We start from the raw sequence: 17,930 nt of genomic DNA on the forward strand, positions 1-17,930 counted from the left end.
ATAGGTGTCATAACTTTTGATAAGGAATATATTTAGATAACATGCGAAGAGCCCAACCCAATCATGCAGTCACCTTCATTTAGAGGTCTCTCAGCACAAAGTTTACAGTGGCAGTCTAAATGAAATGTTCAATTTTCAGCTAAAAGCAAAAGTCTGCTTTTCTCACTGATGCATTTGTAAGGCAGTTGGTGTTTTTTTGCCTTAGGTCAGCTTGGATTAATTAGCTGAATTCTATGGATGTTTCTCAGTCTAGCTCTCTGCCTGCTGTCCTGCACTGTTTGCATGAAGATTAACAACATCAGACCCCCTCAAACAAAGTGAACCCCACCACCACATTCTAACAATGAAAGAAAAGACTGTTTACTTTCTGCAAATGATGCCATCCCAGGGGTAATGCTCTAATTCTCGTCTAATGGTTTCAAACAGAGTGCATATCTAATGAGATGAGCTCTGTGTTTCTAGATGGTCTTGAGACTGACTGTGCACTTTTATTGTACTTTTGCTAAGTTCAAAAATGAAAGTCTCCTCCCTCTCTCTATCTACCAAATTTGTTTATGTCTATCTCTCTTCTGATCCCTAGATAAATGTCTCCCTGACAATCTGTGGGGATGAGTGCATGCTGGATCCGACATTCCTGTTTGCTCATTAGCACGAGTTTCCCCTGCACTCTATTCTTCATATCTGCGGACAATGATATTAGCATTACAGTCAACTGTTTCTCCCATCATTTCCAGTGTTTTCATCTTGTTATGCACCACCTCAGTCATTCTGTTCACAGGACTGATGCAGTCTAGTACCCCTAACAGTGGTTGAGTGGGATCGATTCCAAGTCTTGATAGACTACCCTATTTTCTCCCCCCTGCATCCATAAAGCTGTGCTCTGTTGCAGGCATCTGCTCTAGTTTACATAGCATTGCATCATTCATTTTATAATATGTGAATGGAATGTCATTGCAGTTGCCTGGCATGTTAGGTCATGCAGTATTACATTCAATCTACAAAGAGAAAACTATGTTACTGTTCACAAGTTTGGGGTCAGTGTGTTTTTTTTTTTTGTTTTTTTTTTTAAGAAATTCATTTTTTTTATTATTCAGCAAAGACTTAAATTCATAAAAAAATACTGTAAAGTAGTTGTTGTTTTTAAATCTACTTTTAAAAAAGTATACTTTCTATTCATCAAAGAATCTTGAGCAAATATATCACGGTTTCCACTAAAATATGAAGCGGCACAACTGTTTTTAACACTGATAACAAAAACAATTATTTCTTGAGCAGCAAATCAGCATATTAGAATGATTTCTGAAGGATCACGTGACAATGAAGCCTTGAGAAATGATTCCTGAAAATTCAGCTTTGCATCACAAGAATAAATTACATTTTTAAAATATATTCACATAGAAAACCATTTTAAACTGTAATAATACATAACAAATTACAGTTTTTATTGTATTTTGATCAAATAAATGCCAGAGCAGATGAGACTTCTTTCAAAATATTTAAAAAAAAAATTTTTACCAACCCAAGACTTTTGTATGATTGTGTATGTCCACACTCAATTTATAACTATCATGATGTAAATAAAGTTTTCTCTAGTGATCATTTAAAGGGTTATGCCCACTCTCCACTCCACCTGCCAATCTCAACTGCAAATGAACTGTGGCCTAGCAGGTATCTTTGTCCAAGCAGCTTTCTGTGCTAACCCCCCCCTGTCAATCAATGCCACATTTGCTGATATCAGATATATAATAAAAGTATCCGCATCTTCTAATGCCACCAGTTCACTGCAGCGGGTCCACTGGTGAGCAAGTAATATAATGCAAAATTTTTCCACATCTGTTCAGATGAAGAAAACGCATCTTGGATGGCCTGAAGGTGAGAACATTTTCTGTAAGTTTTAATTTTTGGGTGAACTATTCCTTTAACAGGTCAATCATATCCCTAAACCAAAAATGCAGTTATTAGAAGCATTGATATCCATCTTTTTCTTCAATGTGGAAGTAAGCCTATGGGTGAGACTTCTGGTTCATTAGCCACTATAGGTAAACAACGAGGAGAATTAGAATGTGCAGTTAAACGGTTTGCACTACAAACCAGTGTGTTCATAATTAAGATAATACATTAAAATAATATGATAAAACACACCAACTTTCAATATCAAGCAGCAAAATGGACTGTTTTGTTCAGCTAAAAATAGCTGGACGGAGTGGACGCAGATGAGACCACAAGCCAGACCCATAGAATTTACAAATGGCCACGCCCATTTTTAAGGTGGATAGGTTGTACTGGATGTGTTGTGAATTAGCTTTAAGAGAGATGCAAGTGTGCTCAGCAACATGGGGATGTTTTGTGGTCTGTTATTTAATTGGTTCAGGCTTGTATTCCATGGAGCCTCTTCTTGTTAGTACCCATCTGTTTTCCAAGGAGGCTTAAGGTCTCGCTGCTTCAATGGCTTTAAACGGGTTTCTCTGCTAACTGCTCCTCTATGATTCCAAAATATCCTCTCTTCTGATAATGAAGGTGGTAAATTGAACTGGAAGTTCTCTAGGATTATCCAGGATTAAAAGGTCAATGCAGTTAGCCTTTAACAGCTGAAGATCCATACAATAATGTTTCTGTGAAATTATATTAACACCTGTGCTTAACGCTTAAGTTTGGAATCAACCAAGATGCATCAGCATATTTTCAGAATGAAAGACAGAAACATTTCTTATTTTCTGAATTTCTTTATAAGAAAAAAATAAGAGGTGAGTTAACAATAGTTGATATAAGAAAGAAAAAAGGGTATATTTTAATATTTGATAAACATTTGTGTGTCTACAGTATATATTTGTAGCTACAGTATCAGTCCCTGATATGAAAACTGCAGAGACAGGGATAGTTACAGTATATTCATTCATTCAGTAACAAGGAGAGAATCACACCTGCACCACCTATGGATCATGGTCCTTTCGTGATCAGAGGAACTCCAAAATGAATATTTGTGTTCAGGTAGTGAAGTTACATATGTGCTTATATATTACATGGGTTTGGCAGACAGCAAGCTAGTATAACATCTTTGAGCCAATACTTGAAATAAAAGAGGTTGGATCATTAAAAGGGTTCACTTGGTTCTCATCCAGTACATCCTTGGCAGTCTCAGCTCGTAGTCTCCTGATTAGCAAATTTATTGTCATAACTTTCAATTTTTTGGTTAAGTTGTAATCCCTAAACATAAAGACATTTATGTGTGAATTCCCTGTGTGACTTTGATATTTCATTTAGGACTGTATTCCACCTCAGCAGTAATAGCAATGGTTTCATGTGTTTAAACCAAGGCAAAGAAGCACTTCTTGACGTGCTGGTTGTTTTTTACATTTTGGGCCAGTCTATAACTGTGTTGGGTATTTGGTAACATAGTTGTGGTCTTAATATACTAAGATAAGTGTGAATGCAATGGAAAAATGAGACCCAGAGATGCTCTGGCCAGTCTGAATGGGCCAAATATTCTTAAACCCTTAGAAAACCTGAAACTCTTGCAGCCAGTGAAGATCTCAAAGTGACACTAAGAGGCCCTTCACACAGGATGCGTTCTTGCGTTAAATACAGCTAGACAGGGGCGGCAGAAATGACCTGAAAGCTGGTTTACAGCATTCCTGTAGCTCAGGCATATGTATACCTTGAATCCAATGTAGGTTTTGCAAAAAGCATCTTCCAAATTCCATTTACAACACATACAAATAACACTGGTCATATTCTTTCACAGAAGAAAGTCATACAGGTTTTTGATAACATGACAGTGAGTAAATTATGACATCTTTCCAGCACAATTATGTAGACCAACAGTTAAAAAATAGGACACAAAAACGGATCTTGCGTGAATGGCCCCTAAGCAATCATCTGGCTTTGTCAATGATACACCACATACTTTTAAAGTGGCTTGACAAAATGGAACACAGATCACAATGGGATTCTTGGGGGATGAACAATGCAATTTTATTCCTTATCACTCTTCTTAAGAATTGATCTTAAATCTAACTGATTGTCAAAAGTTGTTTTCCACTCCTAAAGAAGACACAAGCTTTAAGGACTGTGATGATGGGAGGACTGGTCCCACAGTCTGGTGCCAGACAAGAAATGTCTGGTAATGTACCCTTGGCTGTGCCTCTAGGGAATCTCAGGGTGTGAGAGAGTTTGAGAAAAGGGGCATTCCCTCAAGCATGAGCCTCAATCTCTTTTCATCACAAAGTTTCATTACCGTCCTCTGAGCTCATGCATGATTTAGCCACTGTTCTGACTGATTCTGCTAACAGGACGTTGAAAGACTCTCTCTCTCTCCCTCACTCTTTCTCCTTCTATCTTTGTAGCACTCTCTATCCTCCTAACACACATAGACCTAGTCTAGATCTCTCCATATTGCATCAGTCATCCCCTCTTCCGTTTCTATGCATTGGACCGAATGTGTCTGAGCTCTCTAAGGAGAGACATACCCTCATATTTTTGAGTTTAACTTTCCTACATCTGTTCATCCATGAAATATTTTATCATGTATTGAGTCCCATTTGATCAAAGTTCTCACGATATGTGTTTGTCAGCGCACTTACTTGCGTGTAACCTACATTAGCCTCACCATGCGTAAGGGACTATAGGGAAAATGAGGGTTGTAGTAAGTACAGGAGAGAGTTGCCATGACTCATCTCTGGAGGGCTCTTCTGGGACAACCTCGGATGGCAACTGCCATAACAGGGAGCGTGTGCTTGCACTGGCTCATTGAACTCATGCACCTGCATATACTGTAGGATAGTGTAGGGACGTGTTTCCAAGACCGAGGAATTCCAACTGTAGTATTAATCGACAGGCACGTCAAACTGTAGTCTCGATCTTCTCAATGATCTCAACCATTGATTTGGACGGTGACAGTAAAGTGCACTCATCCTGGTCCCAGAGGCTACCGGGACTGGAGTCCCCATCGGTACTCAACTCATCATCCTCTTCTTCCTCGTCATCATCATCCACGCAGGAGTCCTCATCGCATGATTCCATGTAGTGCAGACCCAATGCATTGATTCCAGAGTCTTCTGAGCTGGAGGGAGACGAGCAGTGGTCCATTTTAGGGCCTGAGATCTTTTCGTTTGGCTGGCCGTGTTTAATAGCTGGGCCTGCTTGCCTTGTGTGCTTGTTTGTACGTTGGGGTGCAGACTGAGATGCCGGGATTTGGGGTTGGTGTGTGGGATTTGGTGTAGGGGGAGGCGGCCTTTGCACATAACACATCTTACCATTGATACGTTTGACCATGTAATCATCCACAAAGAGCTCAGAGATGACGCAGAGCTTGGGCGACTCTGGACAGGGTGGAGCCTGGAATTTGGGGGCCGTCCTGAGAAAGCGCTCAGCCAGGGAGATGGACAGGTTCATGGTGTGGGTGTGACCTGAGGGGGCAACTGGAACCGGCGTGCTGGGAAGTTGGCATACGCTGGTCATGGGTTGGTAGACATATTTACCTGCAAAAAGAAAACAGCAGAATGAACTATTTGCCATTCAATATAATTCATAATATACATTCATATGTATTTAATACAATAGGTGCTCCAAAACAATTCTTTCTGTCCAGCAGGAGACACTGATATCATCAAATGAATGTGAGAAAACTTACTAAAAAATAGATGAGGTTGAGTAAAAATAAGTATATTCTAGCTGACAACTTAAATTAAAATCTCATTGGAGAGTTGAATTAGTCTTGAGCTGCTATTGATTTGTCTGCTGTACTAGTGATAGCTGTGATAGATGCTGTTTTAAGTTGCTAGATTCTTGCAGTGTACAAAGCAAGTTACTAATCTGAAAGTGTTACTCTTTCACAGAGGACAGAATTGATTCTTCCACAACAAGCAATCTCACGCAGAGGCATATTCTCAACTTTAGAGGTCATACGGCATGTACTGTATACTACAGAAGACATAAGATACTGTATAAGGGAATACAGTTCTCTAAAATATATATATTTAAATACAATGTACATTTGATGTTTTTTCAGCACATTTTTTTTGTTTTATGTCATTTTAATAAGCAGTGAAGCAGAAATAATAGCTTCTAAAAGCAGGAAATACAAATAAAAGACCGTCAAACTATTTATTTAAGAACAAGTTTTTAATCTTCATTATTATATCATGAAAAGTGTATCACTGTGATATTTTTTCATATATGCTTTTCCCAAAAAATATCAGAAATCAAAATATATGTTTCAGAAATCAAAAACATGCTTGTCACAGAACAGCTGTGTTATTTTAGCATAATGTTTAAGATACTATTATGGTTTTTGTTAAATATTTTTATTTTTATATTTTCTGTTTTAATTTTAGTTTAGGTTTTGGTAATTTCATAGTGTGTTTTTGTCATTTTTAGTACTTTTTGAATTAATTAATTGCATTTTAATTCAGGTTGGATAAATCAATAGATCTATAAAACAAATACAAGTGTTATTTCATTGACCCACAAAACACAAATTAACAAATTTGTGCGGTCAGTCTTAATTGTCTCTTTGAAAAAAAAAAAAAAATTTCACAGGTGTATCTTATCTATAAGTAATTCTACTGCATTTCCCCCATAGAGTGAATAGAGTTTGCGTGTGATGGCTGTAGTATCGGAAATGCAGGATAGAATGGATTTTTCGCTGTGGAACATCCTGAGGCCCAGTCAAAGAATAATTTCCATCTGATCCGAATCTCTACTCATTTAGAGATGACAAAAAGCAGTCAGATATCAAAGGTATCTGTTCCAAAACAGCATTTTCTGTAGCATCACACACTTTTATCTTCTCTTTCCAACTATTTTTCCACCTTGTAGATTTATTGTTTATCTCAACCCCTAAAAAAAAACATTTCGAATTTCCAACTGCATTGATAAATGGCATTCAACTGTGGTAGTTACTGACATACAATTCTGAATGAACCATGCTTCTTCAAATAGACAAACGCATGTCTTTCTGACTTTCTGTCTCTTTTTCATCAACCCAGCTTGAGATTGAGATTTTAAGATTGGATAAACACAAAATTTCTCATTGTGTTTGCCCTTGGCTATGCAACTGATTTCAAATCTCACAATCCTGGGTCTGCATTAGATGAAGACAGCTTACAGTATACAGTGGGTGCAGAAAGTATTCAGACCCCCTTAAATTTTTCACTCTTTGTTATATTGCAGCCATTTGCTAAAATCATTTATGTTCATTTTTTTTCCTAATTAATGTACACACAGCACCCCATAGTGACAACAAAAACACAGAATTGTTGACATTTTTGCAGATTTATTAAAAAAGAAAAACTGAAATATCACATGGTCCTAAGTATCCAGACCCTTTGCTCAGTATTTAGTAGAAGCACCCTTTTGATCTAATACAGCCATGAGTCTTTTTATTGTCCTCTTTATTTATTGTCCTATTTATTATTTAATATGTCTTTATTTATTGTCCTAAATAGGACAGAGAAACCAAAAAATAAATAAAATAATTCAAGGAACTTGAATGAACATGAATGAACATGAATGAATATGAATTACATGAACAGACAGGACACACATTTCATTCAAAGCATATGACACAGGGGATCGACTTACAGTAAATAGGCTACCTACTATATGCCCAGATTTGCATGTTAGCTATGTTAGAATGAATGTTAATCTGCTTTTGATGGAAAAGAATTTAAAAGAAGGATGAATGTACATAACAATTGCATCCACCTCACTATGGATCTGAAATAAAAAGTGTTTGCAGTCTTGTGTGAAACGTGAAATGATAGATGCCTTGAGGCCTGTATAGAAACTCTTAGCCATGGAAAAAACCTATCCTTTGTAATAATCACATCAACCTCCTGTCGAGAACAAGAAATCTTCTGCCACTGTAATTGTATCTGTCATGTCTGTCTTTTTAGATTAAGCTTCCAAAAAGGAGAGACTTTCTTAGGAACAAGGAAGCAAAAACATTCAACTGCCCTTAAAAAGTGTGTTTATATCCATCACCATCCTCCAGACTGAATATATTTTGTCTGATCTGATGTAGATGTGTGGAATGCTAATTAACAGAAGAGACTCAAATAAAACGTGTTAATTAGTGTTTAATAATTTATAAAGTAATTGTGCCGCTGACCTTAAAGTTTCCATGAGTTCCCATGAGGAAATGTTATTTCTGACATTTATTGCACTATATCAAGAGTGATATTCCCATATATGTTACCTATGAGGCCATATATAATTTTCACATAATGTATGTACATTCTCTGGGTAAGTTTATAACATAAATAAACTCTATAGTATAGATTTTTATACGGTATTACATGTAGCAATAACATGTCAACTATACATATATGCCAATTTATTAAAACACCACATATACAAAAAATTTTTATGTATCTTTATGTTTATCTATGTTTTTGAAAAAAATATATAGATTTATAGATTTCCACCTTTTATATTTACTTATATAACATCATCATGTATTAACAGATCATTATGTATTTGAACATAAAATGTATTACATAAACATAAACATGCATATTTGTACGGGCCATATATAGTATATGTTAATTATGACATTTCTAATAGCTTTAATATATGTTTTTACTTCATATGACAATGTATATAGATTTCATATATGGAAATTTTATATGTACAAAAATTACATTTGTGTATGGGTTAATTATTTTTTATTTATCAACTTCATTAAAGATAACAGCAAAATTGAGCAGATGTTTTCAGTTTAAAATTTGCTAATGAATTATTATTTCTTGTGATTTACAGTATTATGAGGTTTAATTATTTTAGGGATATTTAAAAAAAAAAAAAAAAGTAAATAATGTGTCAAGCAAACCGTTTGACATAGTCTTAACAGGCCTCCAGTGAGTTTTAATAAGAAAATCTTTGCGGTAGACTCTCCTGCTAAATCAGCTCAGTAATTGGGTCATTATACACATGACAGATAATAATGTACCACTAAAGCCTGATTCAGTCATATAATACAGTACATTATAGGCCCATTACAAATCATTCACCATGTGTCCATGGACAGGTTAGCAGTCTGTGCCAAGTGTTAGGAGGGGAGCACTGTATATAATTGAAAACTTACCCACACACCCCATTTACACCAATACAGAACGCTTCAGAGCTGCTGTTTCCAGTCTGCTCTATCCATTCTCATGTTTCATTTACACTTGATGAAATGATGAAAGCTAATGAAACTGGAAACCACTTTCAGATATGTGGAACATATAAATTATTGGGATTTGAGTGATCGAGCAAGTATTGCAATAAGTATTGAGTTTTATCAGTGAAGAATCACTAAAGGTCCATATGAGGACATTTGAAACCTCTGCTGACTGGGTACCACAGAATGTGTGTGTGTCTACAGATAAGACCTAATCCTGTGACTGTTGGTCTTATTTTTAAGCTTGAAGTTCTTGTGCTCAGGCAAATATTGTGCAAACAAAGCCTGATCAGGGTTTACAGGCAGATGTGAGCAGGACTTTCCATTTCCTGTTTTACAGAAAGGCAATCTAAGCTATTAGAAATGAGAGCTTGAGACTGTAAACTTGAATCAAGGCACAATTTTGACGACATTTACAATACTTGAAGTTTTATATGGTCTTAATTATAATTACTTGTGTCTATGGCACGGCTCTAAATAAAATTATATAATGCAAACCATCGACCTCTATACACTTTTCTTGTTGAGAATTGGGAAGCAAACCAATGACTTGGACTTTTGTCTGTCTACTTTATATTTTGATTTTGAGTACTCTACAGTATTTTATAGTATTTTATGCATTTTATATGTGCTTTGGGGCTGGTCTTGCTGGATTATGCTAGTTTTGTGCTGGTCTTGTTGATGATATTTTTGATGTTTCACCAAGGAAGTCTTTTTAAGGTAGTTAAAAACCGAAAATGGGATGCTGACCAGATATGGTGGTTTTTCTCAACAGGTGTGTATGTATGATTTTTTTTTAAGAATCATTGAACAGCTATTTTTCATACAGTGGCAGATCATAGCAATACAATGATATAAAGCAAACCAGCGACTTCTGCAGTTCATAGTGACCTCAAAAAATAACATATGGAATTGGAATGAAATAATAGTTAATAAATAAAGTCTTTTTTTTTCATTTGCAACTATTATCTTAAATGTTCTGCCTGGATGTACACACTTCTCTGTAAGAGCTCTACTTTCTCTCTGTAGAGTATATACTTCACATAAATGGTAAGTGCTGGCAGAAGTTTGGAGGAGTTCATTTAGCTTCTATTTAAAGGATTTGCCTGATACAACTTGATATTTGTGTCTGTTTTGATGTGCCCTTAAAATAGACTCTCAAGAACCTTGGTGAAAGCAGTAGTGAGGGTGGCTGCCACACAGACTGTGAAAGATGCTCGTCTTGGTAAAAGGTTGAGAGAGAACCCTGATTAGAAGAGTGAAGTCACAGATGAGAGGAGCTGAGTTCTACACTCCTACAATCTCTCTGTCCTGCTCGTCTGTAATTACACATCGGACTGGTCTCAGAGAAGTGTGAAGGTGGGTTTGGATGAAGACTGATGATGAAGGCCTTGAAAATCCCTTTGTGTGAATCATCCATCAGGATTAGACAGGCAATGCCATGTTCACGTTTAGGTCTTGGTTCATCTCAGGTAGAACATTCACTCTCTCTCTGTCTGTCTGTCTGTCTGTCTGTCTGTCTCTCTCCCTCTCAGTTTGTGTGTAAGTGTGTCTAAAAGGGTTTACTTGCCAGTCTGACCTACCTTCAAGAACAGACTGAGCATTATCTCACTCTCTGCTTATGTGATGCCTCACTGAACACCAATTACAGGTGTAATTGGTGTTCAGGAGAATGTTCTATCCATCTGGTTTATATTTTTTCTTACCCTCTGGTGCTCCTCATTTGGAAGTCACATCTTCACAGTCAAAAATAACATTTTTCACCCCAGTAAAATCAATGTAATATATTTTTGTTCAGTAATAGTTTTTCTTTCTTATTTTGTATTTTGAGATCATTTCATGGCACTAATTAATATTAATGCAATAATAATTATATATATATATATATATATATATATATATATATATATATATATATATATATATATATATATATATATATATATATAATTATTGCATTAATATTAATTAGTGCCATGAAATGATCTCTCTATATATATATATTGCTTTTCAGTGAATGCAGTATTTCATGTTAAATGGAGTTAAAAAGAGTCAGTGCCTTTAAAATCCTATTTTTTAAGCCTGATTAGCGCCATCTGGTGGGAGTAAAATAAGAAAAACATCTGCAATTCCATGGTTTTGCCCATAGATTCCAATATAGATCTATATAATGCTCTAATTGTTTTTAGACATAAATACTTATTTTTATTAAGTTGTAGGTTTGGATATATATTTAGACATTCTCAAAGACAACTTTTTGTAAAGGTTTTTTTGGATTGAAATGTTGATTTGAAGCGTCAGTTTTTGAATTATTATTACTACAGTCAAACCCTAACACGGAGAAAGCATTGCTGTGTACTTTTTGTGTACTTCTGCATTGTGTCAGATTTGTAGGTTGTACACACAAAAAATCTCAGAATTTTTGTGTTTTTGTCAATTTCCCATTAATTTCCTATGGTCCGTCATGTCTGAGACCACAAGTGTTGTTTTTTTTACAACCACTTAGTCTGCTCAAATCATGCCCTCATTTTTTGTGTGTGTTCACGTTCCAAATGCCATACAAGTTTTGTACCATTCTGATGAAGCTGTGATTTTTAAAAATTCAAAACATAATTATTTTAGATCAAATGTGACCGAAGAGCACCATTCGAGCAAGATGATATTTGTTTAGAATTTGTTAGATTCAGACTCCTGACCATCATCACAATTATTATTCTTGTTTTTCTAAATCCTACTGGCTACCTCTAGTACAGGCAGATGGCTCTGGGGCCCCTAGTGATCATTCTGTACTGTACAGTACATGCTATGGGGGCTGGAGCCCTTGGTGATCTGTGAACACTTTATAGGCTGAAGGCCCTGAGGCCCCTTGAATCACCTTCAGTGTAAGTACTGAGGGCCCTGGAAACTCTTTTGGACATGTAAGTACTGAGGGGCCTGGTGCCCTTACTGGTAGGCTTACACTGTATGTGCTGAGGGGCCTGGGGCCCCTAGTAATCAACTTGCACTGTATATGCTAAGGGGACTGAAGCCCATTCTGGTCAGCCTAAACTGGAAGTGCTCAGGGTGTCTGGGGCCCCTGCTGGTAAGCTTGTATGTTCTGGTACACTTTATGTTCTGAGGAGCCTGGGGCCCACAGTAATCAACTTACATTTAAGGCTCTGATGGCCATGTGACCTCTAGTGATCATTTTCACTTTAAGCACTATGGGCACTGAAGCACCTACTAGTCACCTTACACTGTATGAGGTGAGGAGCCTGGGGTCCACAGTAATCAACTTACACTGAAGACTCTGATGGCAATGTGACCCCTATTAATCATTTTCTCTTTAAGCACTGTGTGCCTCTACTCTGTATCCACTAAGGGGCCTGGAGCCCCTTCTGGTCAACCTAAACGGATAAACTTTACAATGTATACTGAAGGTGCCTAGGGTTTCATGAGGTCAGCTCACATCATTTAGCATCTGAGACTTATGTAGGCCCCCTGACAGTCTCCAAGATGCAGTGACCCCACTAGCAAATTTCCAAATCCAGAATTGTCAGTATGCATGACACCTGAACCCATCCGTTGGAGAAGGATGACATATTATTATTGACACTAAACAAGGCTAACTCATAGTGCTGATGTACTATGGCCTGCCCCACAACCCACTGGGAGAAACTTAGCACTCTCACTTCCTTTTTCATCAGAGCTTGACAAGTACAGAATAACATTACACTACCCAGAACACCAATACACTGGGGCCTCTGGACTGAAGCATATCATTATGTTTCTTCATTTTAGAAGGATGTCATTCATATTGAATCTCATAGACATCCAGTGGCTGCAAAACAACAATTTTAACAATCGGACATACATTTTCAAGTACTAAAAATCTAACTGCACACAGCAGATTTAGTGAAATCTTAAAAGCATCCTCTATGTTTTGAAATCCCCATACGGCATATCTTCCTGCTAACCTTTAGGAAGGTAAACAAGAACAACGCCTGCTGTGTTTACATGCATCCAAACAGCAAAGACAAATAAAAGACAGAAAAAGAGGAATACGAGAGTAGAAAACATCAGAATTCCCCAGTGTCTGCAGAGAACTCCTCTCAAAAGACTTATCTCAAAGGACAAAGCCAATCTGTATTCAGTTATTCACTCCTGCAAGCATGTATAAATACATTTCTAAATGCCTCTGGGCTTTATACTGTACAGTGACTTCTTGTCTCTGTGTGAGACTAACAATGGTATTGTACCGTATCTTGGGATCTTGTGTGTGTCTACAGCATTAAACACGTTTCTCCTGAACTTTGATATTTTATACATAGCCATGTAATAAGTGGGAAATTGTATAGTCAGATGGATTTATTTGCCTAGGGTTTGAGATAATGGTCCACTAATTGTACTGTTTTCCTCATTTATGCAGTGCCCAAAACAAGCCTGACAGCACGCAAAGAATCATTGAATTTAGCAAAAGCAACAATACCTTTTTCCTGGAGTCTCCCTCTGTCTTCTAATTATCATTTTACTAACCTAGTCAAGTTATTATTATGTTAGATTAGCATCTGACAGAGTTTCTGTGTAATGCTGGTATTATCTTTGTAGGGTCCTGAAACATAACTCATGCAATTCAACTCACAAGTAGGCCAAATGTCAGTCAAGCTCCCAGGAGAAACATTGTCGTTCCATTTTAAACAGCACTGGTTCTGCCTGAGAGCCTGTGCTGCATCGCGCCAAGTATCAAATTAATATTTAGCATGTTTACATAATGCTCATAGTCATAGTGTTGCAAACATAAACATCCTTCCCTTAATGAGAACAGATAACAGCTTATTTATTGTGACAGCTGAACTTTACAGTTACAGTATGTTGTTGCGTAGGTGTGTCTGGGTAGAAATAGCTCTGTTACTAATGTAATAATTAATTCCTGTAATGGACCCACCCTACAGTATGGGATGTTAAATTGCAATATGATTTAGAACGAAATCAATAGCACATGAAAAATAAATAATAACATCATTAATTTAGACTTTTGCCTATTTATGTCCTGATATGTACAGTATAATACATTTTTCTCAACTGATGCATTTTTATAAACTTTTTTATTTTTTTTATTTTGCTATACAGTATATAAAATGTCCTGAAAACATTGATTTCAGGTTATTTTATTGTTTTTAGAAAAATCTAACTTATGTAGTGAGCATGTGTAATTCAGTGAAAAATAAAATATATTATTAAATACATTATTAAAAACTTTCTACCATTTTTCCAGCATGTTCATTTCTTTTAGTTTCAATCACTCTTAATTTTATTTCATTTTATTCAAAATCAAATTCTGCATCCTGTTTGTTCATCAATTCAAATTCAGGAAGTGGCATTCTCAGTTTAATTTCAAATGGTGGGTGAGTTTGATGTTGTACTTTGTTGTTTTATATTGAGTGAGGTTAAAAGCTCAAAGACTTGACCGCTATCATTTTTTTCTGAAAGGGAAAGGTTGAACTTTAAAAAAGCAAGTCAAAGCTGAGACCTTCAAGCTAGGAATAAATTGTGCTGACCTTTTAAAGCTGTGATAAGAAAGCCCAACTTAGCAAGAAGGCCAGACTAGCGCTGGACCTCTGACAGAGCTATGTGAACTTTCTGTCATATCCTGATTAATTTCTTTTTCAACTTGTCAGTCAGAAAAGTAGCAAAACTGTTGGATTCGTTGAGAGATCCAATCCACAGATACCTGAAGGCATGTGTGTAGCTAACTGAAAAACTAAATTTGGTACAACAGAAAATTAACTGTTCTGCTCCCTCTTTTTTTAACTGAGGAGGAGTTTATGAAGTCAAGTTATGGGGGTTGACTCAAATGCTGCTCTAATCTTAAACAGGAAACAAGACTTAAGAATCAGACAGTTGACAGAAGCACCGTCCTGAGGCAACTGCATATAAAACCCCACAAAAACCTAGCAACCTAATTTTACTGTCACTTGCCCAGAAGAATCTAAGAATCTCCACTGAGTATTTAAAAAGCTCCTCCAAATTTTCCTCTCTTTCGCTCAGAGATGATTATTTCACAGAGAGGTCTCAGGAATCTAAGGAATCTGCTCCCTCCTTCACGCTCACATGACATTTGTTAGCCTCACAATGACTGCCATTTTTATCAGACACCCCTGACACCAGAAATGGCCTGATCTTATCATTGCCTTATAGAGACATCTTAGCACTCATCTTTATTCATCTGTTGACTTCCTCTAAAATGCACATTCATTATGGACATGTTAGAGTACTTCACTTCTGCTTGAACAATCAAGTTTCACTTCAGCTGTAAAGTCCCTATGTGTCTGCTTTTGAGTTAGATACTGTACTGCAGTGGATTATTTTCAAAAATGTTGACCTTCTGACTGCTGCAATTTTTGCATACAGCTTTTGTCTTATTAAAGCTTATGGCTTAAGTTATGATGTTATTTCACAAATGAAGTAACACTAGTGATAATAAAATCACTGAAAATTCTCATAAAAGAAAGAAATGGCTTCAAGAATGTCTCGAAACACACATCATTAGACTAACATCAGTATGTTATACTAGTTTATTTTTATATATATATAAAATGTTGTTAGACCTTGCAATGCTTATAAAAACAAAATGAACAGTAAATAACTTAATATCTGTAAATGTAATCAGTGTTATTCAGTTTTCCCAGATGAAGGCAACAAAGGGTTTTTCAGGCACCTTGCACCTTCTTTATAATCTGCAAAACATTATAGTCAAGCATTGCATATTATTTAAAACAATGTTAGGTTACATAATAATGCTTGGGTTATATAATGATAATGACTTCTTTAATTTTGTATTTTTGTATTTTTTCGTGGCTGAAAATTTGGGTTTGTCTTTTTTTTTTTGTCAAAGAAATTCTGTAGGCCTATGTATTTTAAATCAGCTTTACAGAAATGCATAATGTTAATGTTTATAATACTCTACTAATCTACACTCCTACTACTGTTTACTATACTGTAGTCAACATTTAGCAGGTTTACATATGGGGACCATATAAACAAACAACAAGCGTAAAATTCGCTATTAGGATATCGCAGTATATATCCTGCATTTTAAGACCTAGGTTTTTAAAAAAAAAGGCAAAAATGGAACAGCTCCCTCCACCGGTGGTATAAGGCGCGTCTGATAACCGTTATCTCTTAAAATATGTGTATACAGTATATACAGTACATATAAAACAATACTTAGTAAATGTCAAAGTAATTTAATCGATTTTTAAATGTCATGCATAGACAAGCAGAAATGTACATCACAACGTCATTTCTAAAATGTCTATGCAACATTTATCAACTTGTTTAATATTTCATCAGTGACACAAACGAAAGATGCCACATTCCTCTGAGAATATGTGATAAGAAGATGCTATTACCGTCTAATAAAAATTAGCAAACGTAGGCTATCTATCAGATTAAAGGCTATTAAATGTCTAATACATTGGCATATTTGTTGCATTTTAAAGTACAGTTACATTTTAAGGTAGGCTACATTTTAAAACCAAATGTTCCAAATGCAACATTACATAGCCTACTAGTGAACTTGTGTAAGATGATAAAATAGTGGTTAAATAATTATAACAGTGCATTAGAAACATTTGGCGTTGTAGATGGTTGAAACTCATATCTGACGTCAGAAGGGAAATGGGAACAAAAGAATTTCCCCAAGTCTGGGAAGGAAATCTTTGTTTTATTACAATCCAAAGGTGCCTTGAAAATCTTTTTAGTAAGCTTTTTAGGAAGCTTTGTCTTTTACACATATATTTTTCTTACATAGGCTAACCTTACACTGGCCACTGGTGAACTGTTAAGAGATAAAAGCGCTGACCCCTTAAACTCCTTTTTGTGGGTGATAGTTTTAAGTCTTGGGACATTTCGATACTGTTTATTCTCTGCAACTGATAGTATCCTTATCTATCCAAAGCTCACCGATGCTGGAGAAACATTGCGTGTACTTACAGTGGCACCAGCCCAGATGACAGCACCAGTGCAGCTTGAAACACTTCCCGTGGCTGTGTGTGGCGCAGATGGATAGTCCATCGCAGGGCAGAAAGTCCGGTCGCCCTGCGCAACTCCTCGCTAGAGCCTGAGCTTCATCTAACTTCTCACTCTTCTGTCCGCCCGAAGCGGCCATCGCGCACGGATCACGCCGACAAAGCCCTCATCAGCACCGGGCGCTCGGGGAAGATCAGATGCGCTCAGCTGTTTTCCACTTCGACAATATATGAACAAAAGTGGAGATACGCCCAAGACTTCGCCTACCCAAGTTCCACTTCTAACCCTTATACAAAAACATCTCGTTTCCGCTCGATCTGCCTCTAAAACCGTTACTTTAGCACAAAAGATCGCTGTGCCAAATGTGTCCGTATAAACAGCTTCAGATTGGCACCGAGACTGATCTTGATGCTTATAGCCGAAGACGGATTTTCCGTTTCGCTCCTGCTCCCTCGATCCCCGCCTCTCTCTCTCTCTCTCTCTCTCTCTCTCTCTCTCTCTCTCTCTCTCTCTCTCTCTCTCTCTCTCTCTCTCTCTCTCTCTGTTATGAATGTATACTCTTATTTCCACGCATTGACTGTATAGGTTTGTCAAATAATAAGCTACCGTATCCTACCATTTAAACCCAAAATTTTAGAGTTCCTCTGAGCCTTTCAGTCTTCTGGGGAATTTGCAAAACAGAACCCATAATTTCATGCAAGATCTCTAAACAGTGGTTCCTCTAGTAACTCCATGAAAAGGAAAAGCTTTGAATGAC

The 17,930-nt window shown here is 36.6% G+C and overlaps 1 protein-coding gene across 1 annotated transcript; it reads right to left on the reverse strand.

The window, feature by feature from the left end:
• Positions 1-1,683: 1,683 nt before the first annotated feature.
• Positions 1,684-17,641, reverse strand: cb1h3orf70 (chromosome B1 C3orf70 homolog). Its single transcript, XM_042716370.1, has 2 exons — positions 17,138-17,641; positions 1,684-5,477 (listed from the first exon to the last, which is right to left on the reverse strand). Exons 1-2 carry the CDS (start codon positions 17,310-17,312, stop codon positions 4,840-4,842), a joined length of 813 nt encoding a protein of 270 aa, XP_042572304.1. The 5' UTR covers positions 17,313-17,641; the 3' UTR covers positions 1,684-4,839.
• Between the last annotated feature and the right edge of the window lie 289 nt (positions 17,642-17,930).

The sequence above is a fragment of the Cyprinus carpio genome, chromosome B1 (assembly GCF_018340385.1).
Source record: "Cyprinus carpio isolate SPL01 chromosome B1, ASM1834038v1, whole genome shotgun sequence".
Lineage (NCBI taxonomy): Eukaryota > Metazoa > Chordata > Actinopteri > Cypriniformes > Cyprinidae > Cyprinus > Cyprinus carpio.